At 45.2% G+C, this 18,821-nt stretch overlaps 1 protein-coding gene across 1 annotated transcript; it reads left to right on the top strand.

Annotated features, from left to right (window-relative positions):
* Positions 1 to 900: 900 nt before the first annotated feature.
* Positions 901 to 9,216, top strand: CCKAR (cholecystokinin A receptor). Its single transcript, XM_019928375.3, has 5 exons — positions 901 to 1,009; positions 1,689 to 1,940; positions 5,041 to 5,302; positions 7,544 to 7,671; positions 8,608 to 9,216. Exons 1-5 carry the CDS (start codon positions 901 to 903, stop codon positions 9,138 to 9,140), a joined length of 1,284 nt encoding a protein of 427 aa, XP_019783934.1. The 3' UTR covers positions 9,141 to 9,216.
* The last annotated feature ends 9,605 nt before the right edge of the window (positions 9,217 to 18,821 follow it).

Below are 18,821 nucleotides of genomic sequence, written 5' to 3'. Positions count from 1 at the left end.
CCTTCCTGCTTCACCTCCTCTGTGGTGCTTTACACATCTGAAATAATCTTATTCATTATCTGCTTATGTGTTTAGAAAGTACCTGGCAAACGGCTGACTCTCAATGAACATGTGCTGAATGAATGGATGAGTGAATAAATGAATGAATGGAAAATCTTACTCAAGTGTTTCTGTAATAAGAATCCAGGTACCTATAGTCAAAGTACCCCCCTTCTTTCAGTTTCCAAGGGCAGAGAAATAACCCTGCGGTTGGTAAGAACTTAACAACCGGTAGTTATATCCACACACACTGCTGGGCATGGGTCCAAAGCTAAAAAGGCACTAACTGCTTTTATATAAGGAGGTAGAAACGCAGTCCCTCTGTGTCCTTTAGTCCTGATGCTCTGCATTATGGTATCTGTTACTGTGTTAATTGTTTCTGTCTCACACGGCCAGTTTGGGCTTTATTCTGCCTATGTCTGGGACGGTGACAGGTTCCTATACAGAGAAGAAAGGTAATGTGTCCATGTGTGTGTGTGTGTCCACACCTGTGGGCATGTGTGTGGAAAAGCAGCGACACTCCAGGAAGGGTTAAGTTACAATCAGGCTGTCTGTGCTCAGGGCCCCATGGCTGGCCCAGGAATGGGATGGGCCTGGAAGGTGGAGCAGGCTTGCCTTGCACCAGCTGTTCTTTCCAAGACAGGAGTGCACATGCTTGCCCAGCTGGCCTGAGTGTGTGGAACTCCAGTCGCCTTTAAGAATGGTTTCAGAAGCCCACACCTGGCAATCACTCCCCCAACCCCCTTGCCCCTCCACGGCAGGTTCCATTTGGGAAACTCTCCAGTCGGTCATTAGAGGAATGAGCCGAGAGTGAGCCGTTCATCAGCTCGCCAGCGCTTGGTGAAAAGCAGCAAAGCAAGGATGGATGTGGACAGCCTTCTCTTGAATGGAAGCAACACGACGCCTCCCTGCAAACTGGGGATCGAAAACGAGACGCTTTTCTGCTTGGATCAGCCCCATGCCTCCAAAGGTAGGTGTCAGAGGCTGATACTTTAATTCAGAAAACTATTAAGTTGGGGGAAGAAATCAGCAAAGGCAAGGCTGACTGCAAAAATATAACAAAGTCTTCGTGAGACAAGGCTGGGTAAAGTCATCTGTTCAGAAGTTTGGATAAGAGATCAAAGAGCAGAATTGAGTCCAATGTTCTTCTTGTTCCCCAGGGGACAGTTGGGATTAATGTACAGGACTCGGGGGCACAAAAGCAGTGGGAGGAGGACCTGAAGTGGAGCCAGAAGAGAGGACAAGTGTAAAAGCTTGAACTTACAAGCATCACAGAAAAGGTGCTGTCACAATCTAGCTGTCGCCTTTTCTTGGGGGAAATCAGTGTGAAGAAGTGATTATAGCGAAATAATGCTTAGCAGCTAGGAAAGAAAGCAATCACTATTCACTAGAGGGGCTTTGTTCTTAAGAAAAAGTGGTTTCCTGAGTGAGTGATCCTTTAACAGACCAACCTTTTAGAAGCAACTGAATCACTCTGTGCTCTCCTCACTTTGTTTCTGCAAAATATTGTTAAGTACAGGGAGAGCTGGGTTCAATGATGTCCGCCCCTGAAAAAAAAAATCGGCAGGAAATAAGTGCTTGGTGCGCGTGCTAGGTTTTAACATTCTGCTCTCATAACCTCCATCCCTCGTCCGCGTTCCTCCTCTCAGAGTGGCAGCCAGCCGTGCAGATTCTCTTGTACTCCTTGATATTCCTGCTCAGTGTGCTGGGAAACACGCTGGTCATTACGGTGCTGATTCGGAACAAGAGGATGAGAACGGTCACCAACATCTTCCTGCTCTCCCTGGCTGTCAGTGACCTCATGCTCTGCCTCTTCTGCATGCCGTTCAACCTCATCCCCAACCTGCTCAAGGATTTCATCTTTGGGAGCGCTGTCTGCAAGACCACCACCTACTTCATGGGTGAGTTGCTGCTGGTGCCTATTTCTGGAGCTCGCCCCAGACCCTGCTCAGCTCCAGACCTTCCCCAACCCTTAACAGCCAAAACAAAACATCTGTCTGTGTGGGGCTAGGTGTAAGGACAGAGGAGCTGGCTTTATGAGGGGTCAGTCCTCATAACTCCCCAGAAGTCAGTCCCCAGTTTTAAGGGTCAGTTTCTCAAAGTGGAATAAGTTGGTAAGAAGCCACAGAAGAGCTTGGTTTTGCTTGTTTCTGTTAGAAAGTAAGACAGATGCAAGCCGTTCTGCTCCTTCCTGGAGGTCGTTGATTGTATTCTGAGCTCTACCCAACCCAAGGCATGGCTTTTGGGCTGGCCAGGGTGCTGGAAGAGGGCTCTTTCTGCCGTTGCTCTGGCTTTCCTAGGGAACAGGGACTATTTGAAAATGAGTTTCATCAGAGGTCTAGATTCCCTTCTCAGGATTCACTTCCCAGACTGTTTTCCCAGGGTCTGGGACCATCTCAGGCACGGAGAGAGAGAGAGAGAGACCTCTGCCACCAGACGAGGAATTGAATTTGCTCCTAGAGCCTGTGGGTCACTAAGCTGACACTGGTTGGCTGAGATATGCAGCTCTCTGCCTTTGCCAATCAAAATGATGGTGATGATAATAAAAGTCACAAGAGCTAATATTTTTGAATGCATTTTTTGAGCACCAGATATTCTCCTAATTGCTTTGAGTTTTTACTTCCATGATCATATTTTATCTCCCAACCACCCTATAAAGAATATACAGTTATCCTTCCCTGTTTCATGGAGGAGGGAACAGAGGCACAGAGAGGTTAATAATGTGCCCAAGGACACACAGGCGGTAAGCTACAGAGCTGACTTGAACCCAGATCGGTAGCCACAACAGTGGTGAGTACATGACCTCGCTTTGCCAACTGTTGTGGCTCTTCTAAGGCGGAAACAAAACATGCCTCTCTGCCCCCTCTGTCTGTCAAAATGCTTTGTCCCTTGCCCATTCTGAGAATTAGCTGGGAGAGGAGGAGGAGAGGCGGGGAATGAGGAAGGAGTTGTTGTTTGTTCTGACCTAAGCTGGGCCAAATACGCAGAGCTGAGTTGGGCTAGGGCAGCCTTCAATGACCGGAAAGCTTTGAAAGCCTTTATTTCTCCCAATTGAGGAAGCAGGATCCAGCAGTGACGAAATGACGATGAATAACTGATCTGCGTGACACGGACAAATAGCCAAGAAAGTGTCAATCTGGGTCCAGTCCTCGACTCGCAAATGAAAAGGATCATTGTTAAACAATGACGCAATAATAGTAACCAACATCGCATAGTGCTTTAGGCTTTCAAGACCTGTCTGTATATATCTTATGATAATACTTAATAATCTTAACCGGGGTTTGTGGAAGGAGATTTAAAAAGGGTGCTCGTGTAGCGGCACAACATTGTGAATGTGCTAAATGCCACAGAACTGTTCACTTTAAAATGATTAAGTTTATGTGATGTAAGTTTCACCTCAACCAAAAATGTTTTTAAATAGCTGGGGTCTGAGCTAGGAGCCTTAAAACTCTTCCTGAAAATTTCTAGGACAGACTGTTCTAGAAAATGAAAAGCAAGATAACTCTGCAAGTGTTTGCAATGCCATAATGGTTTTGTTGGATTTCTGATTCCAGTGATTTCAATTCTTCCCTTAATTTTATGTTCTCCTCGATACTGTTTCTAATAGTTAACACTCATTAAGCTCCTAATACAGAGCCAAAAACAAGAGTGCTCGCCTGCTGGTGGGTTTATAAGTACAGTGGACCCATTGTACAGACTTGACTCTGAGGACTTTGGGGCTGTACCCTCTAATTCAGATGTCATCAACTCCTTAGAGTAAAGTCCTATAAAACACAGCAAATCCTGTCTCAGACGTAAGTTCTTATAGAATGGTTTCAGGGTTGTAGATTCCTTCAAGTCTCTCAGGAATACTCTGGATATTCTCCCTAGAAAAAGAATATTTTTATACATAGTTTCACAAAAGGCCCCAGGCTAAGAACTCCTCCATCATGGTAAGAGATAAGAGAAGAATCAGTTGAATTTATGGATGAAGAATTAAAGGGAATTTTAAGGGGATATGAGATTATAATAAGTATGTACACACACAAAATACAAAAAATAAGGAAAATTAAGCTTTTTTGACTATACGTAAGTATATCCTTTTGAATGAGGTGTTTTGACGTCTTTCTCACTGATGATGCATGTTCCTTTTACAAAATACAGAAAGCAAAGAGAATGAGAAAAAAGGCCCTAGTCCTTCCCCCCAGAGAAAAACGTTAGTTATAATATGGAGAGTTTCCCCTTCTTCCTTTTTCACTAGGTAATTTTTCAACACTCCATTTGGAAACTTAGAATGTTTCACTCTTAAAAACAGTTTGGGGACTTCCCTGGTGGTCCAGTGGTTAAGACTTCCCCTTCCAATGCAGGGGGTGTGGGTTTGATCCCTGGTCAGGGAGCTAAGATCCCACATACCTTGTGGCCAAAAAACCAAAACATGAAACAGAAGCAACAAATTCAATAGTGTAACAAATTCAATAAAGACTTTAAAAATGATCCACATCAAAAAAATCTTTAAAAAAAAGTCTGTACTAGAAATTTTCAGGAAGAGTTTTAATGCTCCCAGCTCAGACCCCACTGAATTTTCAGGGTCACAGTCCTTGAGAATATTGGGTTAAAAGGTCAACTTAACTATGCAGATCACGCTCAAAACTAAAGCTATTCTACAGGTCACTCAGAACCTCTTCTGTGGGATAGGAACATATTTCATCCACTTGGTTATTAATTAATGAGCGCCTTCAGCCTAGGAAGGAGTTGGTTGTAATCAAAGTTCAATAAACTTATCTAAAAATTGGCAATAAGATGTATTTGCAAACACATTTCTTTACCTGCCTCAAATCGTTTTGGGAACAAAGCTGGGAATAAGTCATTTTTTTTAGATATACATACACAATATTCTTACCCTCTGAGCGTTTTCCTCTGCTATCTATCAAACCTGCGCAGATCAGGTATGCTTAAGCTCATTGTGCAAATAAACTTTGGATTTCAGAGCCTGCGTAACCAGCTTCTTTGTTCCTTTTCCAGGCACCTCTGTGAGTGTCTCCACCTTTAATCTGGTAGCCATATCGCTGGAGAGATATGGGGCAATTTGCAAACCCTTACAGTCCCGCGTCTGGCAGACAAAATCCCACGCTTTGAAGGTGATTGCCGCTACCTGGTGCCTCTCCTTTACCATCATGACTCCGTACCCGATTTATAGCAACTTGGTGCCTTTTACCAAAAATAACAATCAGACCGCGAACATGTGCCGTTTTCTACTGCCAAATGATGTCATGCAGCAGTCCTGGTAAGGCTGCATGGGTTTATTTGTTTAATACAACTCGATATAATTTTGCAGGTTTAATAAAAACTGGAATGTATTGTCCAGTGTCTGGGGGGATCAGTCTCCTAGAGACTTATCGAGAAGTTTCACTCTAACCTCTTTCTAGAGTAGCAGTGACAGCAAACACTTAGAGTGCTGTGTTTTAAATGCTATATATATATATATATATATATATATATATATATATATAAAAATTCAACTAATCCTCTCAAAACCCTATAGGGTGGGTACTATTATTGTCCCCATTTTACAGAGGAAACTGAGACATGGAGAGGTTAAGCAAGTCACTCAAGTTCCCAAACCTAGAAGAGATAAGAGAGCATCTGGTCTTAACCACTATGCAGTGTGCTTCTGGAAGAGCTCTGATTTTCCAAGAACTGGAGGTAGAGCCGAGGATGAGTTCCAAATCCCACGTGGTTTTTCTTAGAGCTGCAGCTGTGGTATTTGCACGGGACACTGTTCTGGAAATAAAAAGGCAAGGTTCTAGTACCTGTTTCTTTGCTTACTAGTGGGTGATATTGGACAAGTTCATATAACCTCCCTGACATTCAAGTTCTTTATCTACACAAAGATTTAAGAATAAAGATTTTTTTTATCTACCTCATTAGATGGATGTGAGATTCAAATGAGAGCATGTTTATGAAAATGTCACTAAATATCTTTTAAAAGGCTACACAAATACAGGACATTATGTTTACCAGTTCCCAGCATGTTTTAGAAGCAGGGAGCTAGACATTTAAAAATGGCTCAAGGGCTTCCCTGGTGGTGCAGTGGTTGAGAGTCTGCCTGCCAATGCAGGGGACACGGGTTCGAGCCCTGGTCTGGGAAGATCCCACATGCTGCGGAGCAACTGGGCCCGTGAGCCATGACTACTGAGCCTGTGCGTCTGGAGCCTGTGCTCCACAACAAGAGAGGCCCCCGTAGTGAGAGGCCCACGCACCCCGATGAAGAGTGGCCCCCTCTTGCAGCAACTAGAGAAAGCCCTAGCACAGAAAAGAAGACCCAACACAGCCAAAAATAAATAAATAAAATTTTTTTAAAAAGTATTAGACATGGGAATAAATGGGAAAATATGAGCTGTACATAGAAAAAAACTGGCAATAGAAACCAACCCTAAATAACACAGATGTTGGAAACTTCAGACAAGGATTTAAAAAAAACATAGCTCAAAACTGAGATAATTTCTGCTTTCTTTGCCTTCCTTTTTTTCATTTCAACCAAGTAACGCGTACACACAAAAAGAGTTATGTTGCAAATGAGGGACTTTTCCAAGATTCGAAAAGAACTCTTATCAAAACATGTCCAATTGAAATGAGAAATGGCTCAGCCACCGTGAGCCTCTGACAATTTTATGGCCTAATTGCGTAATCTTACACATGCCAGACTGCAAAAGTGATTTAGGGGCCAGACTCATAAAGAAGGAGGCTGCAATTCTTCAGGAATCAAACATATTTAGAGAAAGCATAGCTCTGGCCCACCAGGCACTAGAACGAGCTTGCCACTGTGCCAGCGGGTCAGAACAGCCAGAATGCTTATTTTGCAAAACCAAGGAGGTTTTCCATCATTGCTACCTATGCATTAGACGATTCTGTTGCTATAAAGTCAACAAATGGTATATTGTGATGTTTAAGAGCATGAGTTCTAGAATTGTATTGCTCGGCTTCAGATCTCACCTTTGCCACGAGCTGTGTCATTTTGGACAAATTGTTTATTGTCTCTAAGTCTGTTTCCTCATTTGTAAAATGGGTATCATGTTAATAGTACCTACCTCAAAAGTTATTATGGGAATTAGATATAGTAATATATATATATACTATATTGAAATTGAATAAGTCATCAATGAATGTAAACTCTTATTATTATTATTTCAGAAACCGTTTTATTGAGGTATTCACCTACTCTCATTGGCTTGTTTGTTTTTTCTTTTTTAAGCTCTCATCTGTTTTAAATGTAGACTTGTTTCAGGCACAGACTTACACCAAACTTTTCCATTTAACTAGTCCTTCATAAGAGACTTTAACTGAAAGAAAAGAAGTAAACAACTTCTAATGACTGACTCTCCAGATGGGGAATTTCCAAAGATATTAAATACTAGTAATTAATGTGTTTCCTCAGACTCATTAAAATGGAGATGAGCCCTGCTTATTCCATCCCATCTGAGTTTGAAATGCTAGAGATGCTGGTTATTGCTTTTTATTTTATTAGGCACACCTTCCTGTTACTCATCCTCTTTCTTATTCCTGGAATTGTGATGATGGTGGCATATGGATTAATCTCTCTGGAACTTTACCAGGGTATAAAATTTGATGCTAGCCAGAAGAAGTCTGCTAGAGGTAACTATCTCTTAGCTGTATGTTGATGCCAAAAGATTACAAATGCTTATTTTCTGTAACTTAAATGGATATACCCAGAGTGTGTATAGGGTATATTAGAGGTTTTCAAAAGTCTTCTTAGGAGACTCTGTGTCCTAAGGCACAGTCGTGAGACCCAGTGTCTCTATTCCTCATCTGTAAAATGAAGAAATTATTCCTCTCAAAAGGGTGCTGGGTGGAATAAGATGACATAATACACACATCGCCCAATTACAAGCCGAGGGCCCACGGGTCCCAGGCTCTCTGTGCTGTTGCGTACAAATAGACCGCCTTCCACAACCAAAGCAAATTGTAATTCCAGGCGCCATCCTCTCTCCTCCCCTTCACTCCTGTTGCAGCTGCCACAGAGCCTCCCGTCCCCCCTTTCATTAGAGTCCACTCGCCAGAGAAACTTACCCGATACCTTTGTTGGTATCACTCGCCGCCCCCCCGACACACCGTTCTCACTCCACCCCTTTACTCAGCTCTTTACCACTTATACAACTTCAAGGTCTTCTTTGGTTTTTGCTCATTATGCAGAGTCCTCACAGTAAAAGCAGTCTGGAGCTTTCCCAAGCAAGCAGGAAACTTCCCCCTGAGGAGCTGGAAGAAGAGTGTGCCTGTTCATTCTTGAACAGTTCTTTAGCCCTATAATCTACATATGTAAAGTATTATTTTACTATTATAAATTATGTACATCAGATACTATACATTATTTTAGTAGTTTTAAGTTGCTTTTCATTTGAAGGAAAGGACTAGTGTAAACAATACCTACCCATGTCAACCAGGCCCGAGGTCGCCTGCCCAATAGTACAGTTCAAGTGTGGTTTAGCCCCTTGATGCAGGGGGCAGGGGTTCCATGCCTTCCGTCTGGCATGACCCATCCCGAAAAATAAGTGTTGTCCCTTGCCCATCCAGAAAGGAAGCCGAGCCCCGGCAGCAGCGGCAGATACGAGGCCAGCGATGGGTGTTACCTGCAGCGGTCCAAGCACCCAGGGAAGCTGGAGCTGCAGCAGCTGTCCAGCAGCGGCGGCGGCAGGCCCAGCCGCATCAGGAGCAGCAGCCCCGCGGCCAACCTGATGGCCAAGAAGCGGGTGATCCGCATGCTCATGGTCATCGTGGTTCTCTTCTTCCTCTGCTGGATGCCCATCTTCAGCGCCAACGCCTGGCGGGCCTTCGACACCGCCTCTGCAGAGCGCCGCCTCTCCGGGACCCCCATCTCCTTCATCCTCTTGCTCTCCTACACCTCCTCCTGCGTCAACCCCATCATCTACTGCTTCATGAACCAGCGGTTCCGCCTCGGCTTCATGGCCACGTTCCCCTGCTGCCCCAACCCTGGTCCCCCAGGAGCGAGAGGGGAGGCGGGGGAGGAGGTGGAGAGCAGGACCACCCGGGCCTCTCTGTCCAGGCGCTCGTACAGCCACGCCAGCGCCTCTGCCCCGCCCCCGTGAGCTGTGCCCTGGCCGCCAGCACCAAAGGATGGAGCGGGGACCGAGGGAGGCAGCAGAGAAGGAGAAAAAGAAGAAAGCAGGAGGAAGAGGAAGCGGGAAGTGAAGGAGCAGGAAGGCGCCATCCCCAGTGCGAACTATTCCTTGTCTGCTTGGCATCCTTCGTCTGAGTGCCAGGGGAACACTACTAGGGCGGGGCCGGGACTGGGATTCCAGGCAGCTCCAGGCAGGCAGTTTCCATACCAGTCACCATTCGAAAAACCTCAGCAGGCCGGTAACAGGAGTCCAACAGGACTCCTCCTGCACATGTAATTGCCAAGCACGTGTTCAAACTGGGACGCGGACCCTACTGAGCTTTAGAAGTGGGGCTTTGGAGTGGGCTCTCACTCCCCATAGGGACACCCTTCTGTGCACTACTGCTTCTGCTGATGCAAAATTTGGGGGGCTACTTTGCCCCTGGGGAGTCCATCACTCTTTCACGTACATTCTGTAGCCATCCACCTCATCATGACCACGAATGGGAACCCAAAGCAAACCCTCTTCCGGCCGTTTTCTGTAGTAAAAGAACAGCCTGACTTGTGCTCCTTGAGGTCGGTCAGGGGCATTCAGAGACAAGTTTATGTCGTCATCAGAACAGCATCTGGAAATTGTCTAAACGATGGAATTTGGAACTTATATTTCTGAAAAGAAAAGAGTATGTGGCAAGTAGCTGGATGGAATGCTGTCTTATCATAAGGAATGTTAAATGCCAGAGGGGGCATAGAAACATTTTTCTACTTTAATAATATATATTGCTTAACTCCACCTTTATATGGTGATATGAAACCCCATGGCTTCTTTGCCTCAACTTAACTTCTCATACTCGTCCTCTTTTCTGGAAAGACCTCAAGGTACAAAGGAAAGCTGTAACCTATGTGCACCTGGCCAAGCTGGAAACAGGTGGAGTCAGGCCCAGAATAAAAACTGGCATACTTGGACTCAATTAACAAGCAGCTTTTGAAAGTCAAAGGCTGTATATGCCTTTAAGTACAATCTATGTGTTTGTTAATGTTCATAGTAATTTTATGTGTATGTGGAATATGAACAGAGAAGTACATTCTTTACATATATATATACTCTTCAGGGTGTTTAAAAAAAGAATAGCGGATGGAGGTTGGAATTCAGAAAGTGTTATCATTCTACATTCCTCTGCAACGGTTGGAGTTTCATGAACTTCTTTTCTTTGCAAAATTGGTGTTGAAATCTCTCTCCTCCAATGTAGAATCTCAGCTTAAAATAAGACATGAACTGTACATTTAGATACAAGGAAGTGCATTTCTAGAACAGAATGTGTCAGTCCAGTCTACCAGCCCTCCTCCCTCCCTCCCCACCACTTTCTTTCATAGTTTTCATGCCTCCAAGCATCTGAGAGGTGAGCTTTTCTTTTTCCTGTTTTCTTGGGTCCATGACCACCCATTGATCCATGCCTGACAGACACTCTTTGTGGTGCACAAGGGCTAGTGTTTTCAATTATAAAAAAAAAAAAATCAATACGGAAAGGGGAGGGGCAGAGAGTGGCAGGAAGTGATCATGAATAGGGGAAGGGACGTTGTATAATTTAACAAGATGTGAGTGTTGACATTTGTTGTTTTTTTGCGGGTTGGGGGTATAAAGTGTTAACAGAGAAGAAATTATTGAGGATGTGAACATATGTTATAGGGGACTTTTCAAGCCAGATGTTAGTTTTTCTATTCCTCAGACTACAATCTTATTTTAATAATTCTAACCAGTCATCTCTGTCAAAAATTTCAAGGTAAAAATTCAACTGACTAAAACGTGCGCTGCTAAAATAGTAATGATAAAAGGTGTAAGAAATGAAGATGTCTCCAATATTTGAGTAAATCCTACAAAACCTACCATTTTCCTGCCAGAAGAATAAACCTTCCTCTCCGACAGTGTTAGCATATAACTAAAGCTCAATTAGCCTCTTTGCTCCCCACACCTTATTGGAAACCTTTGGAAATTCCAAAGGTATGTTAACCTAAAAATAGGGTTGCCAGATTTAGCAAATAAAATACAGGATGTCCTGTTAAATTTTAATTTCAAATAAACAATTAATAATTTTTTTTAGTATGAGTATGTCCCATGCACTAAAATACATCTTATATTTTATCTGGCAACCCTACTTTAAAAGCATGTAAGAATATAAACAAGTTTTCCCAAATATAATATAGAGCAATGAAATGCATCTGTTCACTAAATTTATTGGAAAGTCTTTCACATAATGGAAGCTTTTTTTTAAAAAGAAGAAAAACGCTATTAACTTTCAGAATCGGTGCCTGACCTTTGGAAATGGTACTATCAATAGGCTGATTTTACTTTAAGAAAAAAAATGTTTTTAACATAAAGCTATTCTAGTACTTTGTTGAGTCAATTGCCTTTATTTCATGGGAAACTGAATTCTTAAATTTGAAATAAAATGACCAATAGAGTTAAGAAAATAGATTCACCAAGTTTCTGGTATTTTCTAGTGTCTTCTGGTAGCGTCCGCTCATCACCAGAGTGGTAAGTTTGAACCTGAGCACTGAAATGTATCTTTGATTTTTACTTAGCCCATGTGTCCCAATGGCTTCTCATGCCTTAGTTACTTCGGTAAACTCTCAAGATAGCTTGCAATGGTGAATAAGAAATGCATGTGTCTAGATATTAGTTTATACATGTTCATGTGTGTATCTTCTCCATTCACTTAAAATGTAATCATGAGGCGAGCGACAGCAGCTGTTGAATCTCCACTGTATTTCCTTCCAGTGCTTTGCCCAGTACTCTGTACACCATGAGTGCTCAATAAATGTTGTGACTGACTCCTGCTCTGCCTCCGATGCTTTGGAGAACTCTTTTCCTGTCCACAACAGTGAGTTTCAACAAGGCGGGCATACTCTTGGGGAGTATCAGAATTTCTAGAGGGCTTTTTCCAACTCTGCGCATATCCCTACCCAAGACTTGGCTGTGTGAGCATTTGCTGCCACCTCTCCCTCCCTTTTGCTCTCCCCCGTGTGTGTGTGTGTGTGTGTGTGTGTGTGTGTGTGTGTGTGTGTGTGTGTGTGTGTGTGTGTAATTGGAGATGTTACCAATGGGATGCTGTCACGCCTGTGAACAGTGCCAGGACACAGATTTTTTTAAAGGGCTGGGAAAAAGGACAGATACCGTAAGATTCTATTCACATGAGGTATCTAAAGTAGTCAAAAATCATAGAAACAGAACATAGAAAAGTGATTACCAAGGGCTGGGGCTTTAGTGTTTAGCCAGTGTAGAGTTGCAGTGTTGCAAAATGAAAGAGTTCTAGGGTCTCTTGCCCAGCTATGTAAATGTACTTAAAACTACTGAACTGTGTGCTTAAAAATGGTTAAGATGGTAAATTTAAAGTTAATGTGTTTTTTAGCAAAATAAAAAAGGGGGAAGGGGGTTGGGAAGCACTGGTCTATAGTATCCCTTGGTTTTGCTCCTTTCCACCCTCATTCTCTTTAAGGAGAACAGTAAAAATAACCATCACTGTGTTCCTAATCCATGTTTAAGTACTCTACTCACTTGTTAGGGCTGATAAGTATTATCAAAGCCCACTTGGCACCCTTAGCTGTTACCTCCCATCTATTTGCTCTCCTGCAGGCATCTTCCTGTGCCATCCCCCCCCACCCACCCAAACCTACCTCTGAGCCCTGTGGCCATCTCTCAGCTCCAGCCAAGGCGCTTCCTTGATTCAGATCTCTATGGCCCCTCCGGCTTTCTGGTCACCCTCAAGTGGACCATAGATTCCACATTTCCTAAACCTGTTGCCACAACTGAGGACCAGCCCCACAATTCCACACTACACCCTGGCTCTGAGCAGCCCAGCCTGGGAAGAATTTCAGGTGCTCCTTCTTGCTCAAGAAGAGAGATCAGACAAGTATGAATTGTCCAGCAGCCACCCTTGTACATAACACATTACAGGTGCTCAGTAAGTGTCTGGGGGTGAATGAATAAGTGAATTGATGAACACATTTGAATGGAGTCCGTCCTCAATGCCGGGCCTTTCCGGGCTGCTTTGGGGACAGCATCATCCTAACCAGAGGCATCTTGCCCAGAGTGTGCAGTAGGTAGGGCTTGACAAGAGGTAAAGCTGACTGGGCAGCCTCATTCTGTTTCCAATCCTCCACGCTGAACATGAAGTACAGCAAAAACTGCTTTCCAGTTCTCTGACCATAAACACGTCCTCTGACGGTAAAGAGGATATACACTGGACCCCAAGTCCGGAAGTCTGTGTCCCAAACTTAGCCCTGTCCCTAACTTGCTGTGTGGCTCCAGGCAAGTCACACACCCTCTCTGGGTATCAATTCCTTCCTGCAAAATGACGGGTTGTTGCTCCATTTTTGGTACTGTGGGATTCAGTGGGTCGGAATGTGCTATGTGCTTTTATTATTCCATACCCTCCCTTAGTTTCGTTGGCTTCCCGTTGTCTTCGCAATCAGAAAAGCTCCCTGACACTAAGCACATAACCACCCCTGAGGAAGGCTTGATCTCGAGGGCACCTCTGAGAGAAGGCGGCCAGGGTGAGAAAGAAAGGGTCTCAAAGAGGAATGTGCAAGCTCTCAGCCCCTTCTGGGTCACAGCTGCCCAGAGCAACTTGTGTGAGGCTGGTCCCTGGAACACGAGCCACATTCCCACTGAAATGTAGGCAGAAAAATCCACTCCCAAACCAAGTTTTTCCTAGATGAAAGAAGTACCAACATTCGTTAAAGCCTGCTTTATGCATTGTGAAGTCACTGGTGACAGCGGGTAACAATACACACTCATGGAAGGATGAATGAATGTCTGGTACATATGGGGTTAAAGGAGGCCGTCAAAAAGATGCTACCGCCAGTTGACCCTCGAGCTGGAGGCTCCCCTTCCCCTCCCCTGTCCCTGGAATATGCTTTCCACTTGCCTTCCCTGTTCCCAGAAGCTGCTCCAAGGATACAGCCTTGAGATAGAAATGTGGTGCCGAGGCTCCTGGACAGTGCAGAGAAGGCCTCTGAGTAAACTTCTAAGAGTCTGGTGGGCACGCGTGGAGATCGACTCATCTTGCTGCCACCCAAGAAAGTCCCCTTGCTTCTTATACCTGCCACGACCAATCTGGAGGGCGGCCTCTGTCTTCAGTCTCTCGCTGCCCTCTACAAAGGAGGCCGGTTTCAGATTTTACCCTGGAAGGCCCCGAGAAGGCTGCTTGCAAAGCAGCATCTGGTTTTCTTATTTAAATCTCCAAACAACGTGCGAGGCATCATTTTCCACAATTCACAGGTGAATAAGTTGAGCCTCAGGGGAGTGACCATGTGTACGAGGTCCGACAGCTAGTAAACAGCAGAGACAGATCAGGCCCATTCTAATGCCACCAAGCTGCTGTCGGGATTAGGTGACATTCAGTAACCTAAGTGATCAACAGCTGGTGATTTCATTTCCTATAATGCTTCACAGTTCCTCGTCCTGGTGCTACACAAGCTTAAGGATGAGAAATCCCGTCTCTGTCCCCCGCCCCCCGCCCAAACTCACTCACCAATGGCCTTGCTCTGAGCTCCCTGAATGTGGAGGATTTGAAAGCTGGCATTTTGCACGTGTGTCTTGGATGCTTCTATCTCTATGTTAATTTTTAGAGGGAAGATAATACACTTTGCCATATCACGGGGAAGCCGAGAGATGCTATCCGTCAATGAGCTTTCACCTCTTGGGCGAATTATCAACATTATTAAAGTAGGTCTATTTTCTCAGAAGAATCAGAGAGGAGACAAATACAGGCCAATTTATCTGTCAGCCTGCCATGTGAAGCTTCCTGGTCTGTCACTTCACCTGCTATCTTTCTATCAAATCCCCCTTCCCCAGTTAAATCTACAGATTATTATTATCTACAGACCGTCACTAAGATGTCCCCACCCCAAATTCATCATCTGAAATGGAATGATCTGTCATATCTCAAACAACCTCTCCTGATTCTGTCTGCTTGCTAATGGTACCTCCACTTGCTCAGATTCTCAGGCTCAAAATCGGGCTCATCTTTTTTTTTTTTTTTGCGGTACGCGGGCCTCTCACTGTTATGGCTTCTCCCGTGGCGGAGCACAGGCTCCGGACGCGCAGGCTCAGCGGCCATGGCTCACGGGCCCAGCCGTTCCGCGGCACGTGGGATCCTCCCGGACCAGGGCACGAGCCCGTGTCCCCTGCATCGGCAGGCGGACTCTCAACCACTGCACCACCAGGGAAGCCCTATTGGTCAATTTTTGTTGCCTTGTGCTTCACTAACAAACAACCCCAAATCTAGCACAGAGGATCATACATGAAGGTTTTCAAAACATGTTTGATGAATGAATCCCTCACCTATAAAATAAAGTATTGGGTCTAGATTAGTGGATTTAAAATTTTAACACAGAGGAACCTCTTTCCTCCCTACCTCCCCAAGCAATTCTGTATGGAAGCCCAAATGGGAAAGAGATGAAAGATTGAGGGCTTTGAGACACTTCCTTGAAATCTTAGTGGAACCCCTTGGCGTTTGAAAACCACTAATTTGACTCGATTTCAAGACTAAGAATCTGTGATCCTTGGACCTGCAGTATCAGCCTGTCTTCCGTCAGGACTAGCGAGTGACTACAGTTAAGCTTGGCCTCCCAAGTTTAGGGTCTTGATTTGCAGACTTGCTGTGCCCTTGGCTTTGTTGAGTGAGCAGACCACTCAACACACCACGGCATTTAGCTGAGAGGAGATCCCGGTCCAACATGCCTCCTGTTGTGAGCTAAATTGTGTTCCCCTAAAATTCATATGTTGAGGTCCTAACCCCCAGTACCACAGAATGTGACTGTATTTGGAGACAGGACCTTTAAGAGGTAATTAAAATGAGGCTCTGAGGGTGGGCCATAATCCAATCTGACTGGTGTCCTTATAAGAAGAAATTGGACACACAGAGAGACACCTGGGCTGCACGTGGACAGAGAGACAACCATGTGAAGAGGCAGCAAGAGCCCATCTGCCAGCCAAGGAGGGGCCTCAGAGGAAACCAACTCTGCTCATCTTGGACTTCCAGCCTCCAGAACTGTGAGAAAATAAATGTCTGTTGTTTAAGCCTCCCAGTCTGTAGTATTTTGTTATGCAGCCCTAGCTGACTAATACACCTCCCCCTACCAAAGGTGCAGGGCTCAGAAGGCCCCTCTCATTCCTGAGGCCCAAAACCGGTCCAAACTGGTCAGAGAAGACAGAGCCTCAGAAATGCCCCTTGTGTGGTACCACCAGAACCTCTGAGAGTTTGAGCTAAGTCCTCACACTTGCCCCTAGGTCTCTTCTCCATCAACTGCTCTGTCTTTCCCTCTTGGGCCCTAATTTCAGTTACATCCCTCAAGCACAGAAGCAGCAGCTGCTATAAGGAAACAGCTGGCTGGGGGCTGGGGTGTGGGGCAAATAAATGAGCTGGGCAAGTGAGAACAGGCGTAGTGGCTGAGCGGGTTCAACCCAGCTGAAAAACTCCCCAGGTGGAGCCAGTGGATCCCAGGGCCTAACTCAGCAGGTGTTTCCCTGGGCGCCTTCCAGGTGGAGGGCTGCCAGATAAAATACAAGACACCATTTAATTTTGATTTCAGATAAGCAATGAATAATGTTTTAGTATAAGCATGTCCTGGGCAATGTTGTATTTATCAGCTATATCTGGCAACTGCATCCAGGAGCTCTCACGTGCTGGGGCAGAGAAAGAATGTCAGGAAACTGAGAGGGAAGAAATTAAATATGATCATGTGCAGCACAGACGGAGGACACGGCAGAGACTGGCACATCATAGGTTCTGAACCTATTTGGGAAGAAGCAAAGGAGTGCTTCTGGGTGATGTGTCTCTGGCCAGGGCAGGTGGGGCTGGAGACTGTCACCATCCCAGCCTGCAGCCCCTTATTTGGAGTCAAGTCAAAGCATCCCAGTTGTATTCATTTTCTGTTGCTGCTGTAACAATCTATCACAAACCTCGTGGCTTAAAATAACACAACCTTATTATCTTATAGCCCTGGAGGTCAGAAATCTGAAACGGGTCTCACTGGGCTAAAACCAAGGTGTCAGGAGGACAACATTTCTTCTGGAAATTTTAGGGGAGAACCCATTTCTTACCTTTTCCAGATTCTGGAGGCCACATGGCCTTCTCATCTTGAAGGCAGCAGCATAGCACCTTCAATTCTCTCTCTCTCTCTCTCTCTCTCTCTCCCTCCCTTTGTCCTCCCTATCCCCCTCTCCCTTTCCTTTCTCTCCTTGCCCCCTCTATGCTTCCATTATCCCTTCTCCTTCTTTCACTTTGATCTGTCTGTCTTCAACATATAAGGACTCTTGTGATTATGTTGGTCCACCTGGATCATGGTAACATACATACCCACAGGCTCTGGAGATTAAGACATGGATATCTTTGCAGGGCCATTATTCTATCTGCCAGTGTTTCTCCCCTGTGGCTTCTGCCACCTTGTCAAGGCTGCTATTAGGAAAAAACAGAGTTTGGCCAGGATCCATGGCTCCTAGATATATACAAGGATGGTGCTCAAAAATCAAGGTGTTGGGCTTCCCTGGTGGTGCAGTGGTTGAGAGTCCGCCTGCCGATGCAGAGGACACGGGTTCCTGCCCCAGTCCGGGAAGATCCCCATGCCGCAGAGCAGCTGGGTCCGTGAGCCATGGCCGCTGAGCCTGCGCGTCCGGAGCCTGTGCTCCGCAACGGGAGAGGCCACAACAGTGAGAGTCCCGCATACCGAAAAAAAAAAAAAAAAAAAAATCAAGGTGTTGAGTACTAGGGGTTGAGACTTAGGCATGGACATGAAAGGCTGAGGGAAGGAGACAGAATGTAGATCTGAAACTAAAATGAGACACACTCAGGTCTGACCTCCTGAATATACTCCCCAGTCTACCCTGTGGGGGCACTTCTGACACCCTAAGGCTGCCTTAAATATTGCTTTCAACCAGGTCTCCCTTGGTTTGGGTGGAGAGAGCACAGTATGCTTTCTCTCAAGGTCGCAGCCCTGGGGTAGCCTGAGCCCTGCACCGTCTTAGCAACAGCTCCACGTGTAGACCCTTGGTGACCAGGCTCTGACCCTTCAGAATCTTAGTGGCTGTGCTCCTTTGCTAAGGCTGCTGTAACAAAAGACCTCAAACATGGAGGCTTAAACAACAGAAATGTATTTTCTTACAGTTCTAGAGGCTAGAAGTCCAAAAGCAAGGTGTCAGCAAGGACGGTTCTTTCTGAGCCCTGTCCATGCCTCTCTCCTAGCTTCTGCTGGTTGGCTGGGAATGTCTGTCATTCTTTGGCTTGTAGATACATCACCCCATCTCTGCCTTCATCTTCACCTGGTGTTCTTCTGTGGTCATGCCTCTGTGTCAAAATTTCCCTTTTAATAATGACACCAGCCATACTGGATTAGGGCTCCACCCTAATGACGTCATTAACTAATAACACCTGTAGTGACCCTGTTTCCAGATAAGGTCACATTCTGAGGTACTGGGGAGAGGGTTAGGACTTCAGCACATGAATTTGGGAGGGGACACAATTCAACCTGTAACAGTGACTTAGAGACTTCAAGTCTCCTAATTCCACAGCTCTCAGTGAAATGGGCATGAGTAATTCTACCCATGAAGTATTCACCCACCTCCCTCAGTGTGTGTCCATTAAATGCTTAATCCCTCTGCTTCCTCAGCTCGTGG

This window comes from Tursiops truncatus, chromosome 5, assembly GCF_011762595.2.
Source record: "Tursiops truncatus isolate mTurTru1 chromosome 5, mTurTru1.mat.Y, whole genome shotgun sequence".
NCBI lineage: Eukaryota > Metazoa > Chordata > Mammalia > Artiodactyla > Delphinidae > Tursiops > Tursiops truncatus.
The sequence above is the reverse complement of the archived record's forward strand: the minus strand, read 5'-3'. Positions and strand labels throughout refer to the sequence as shown.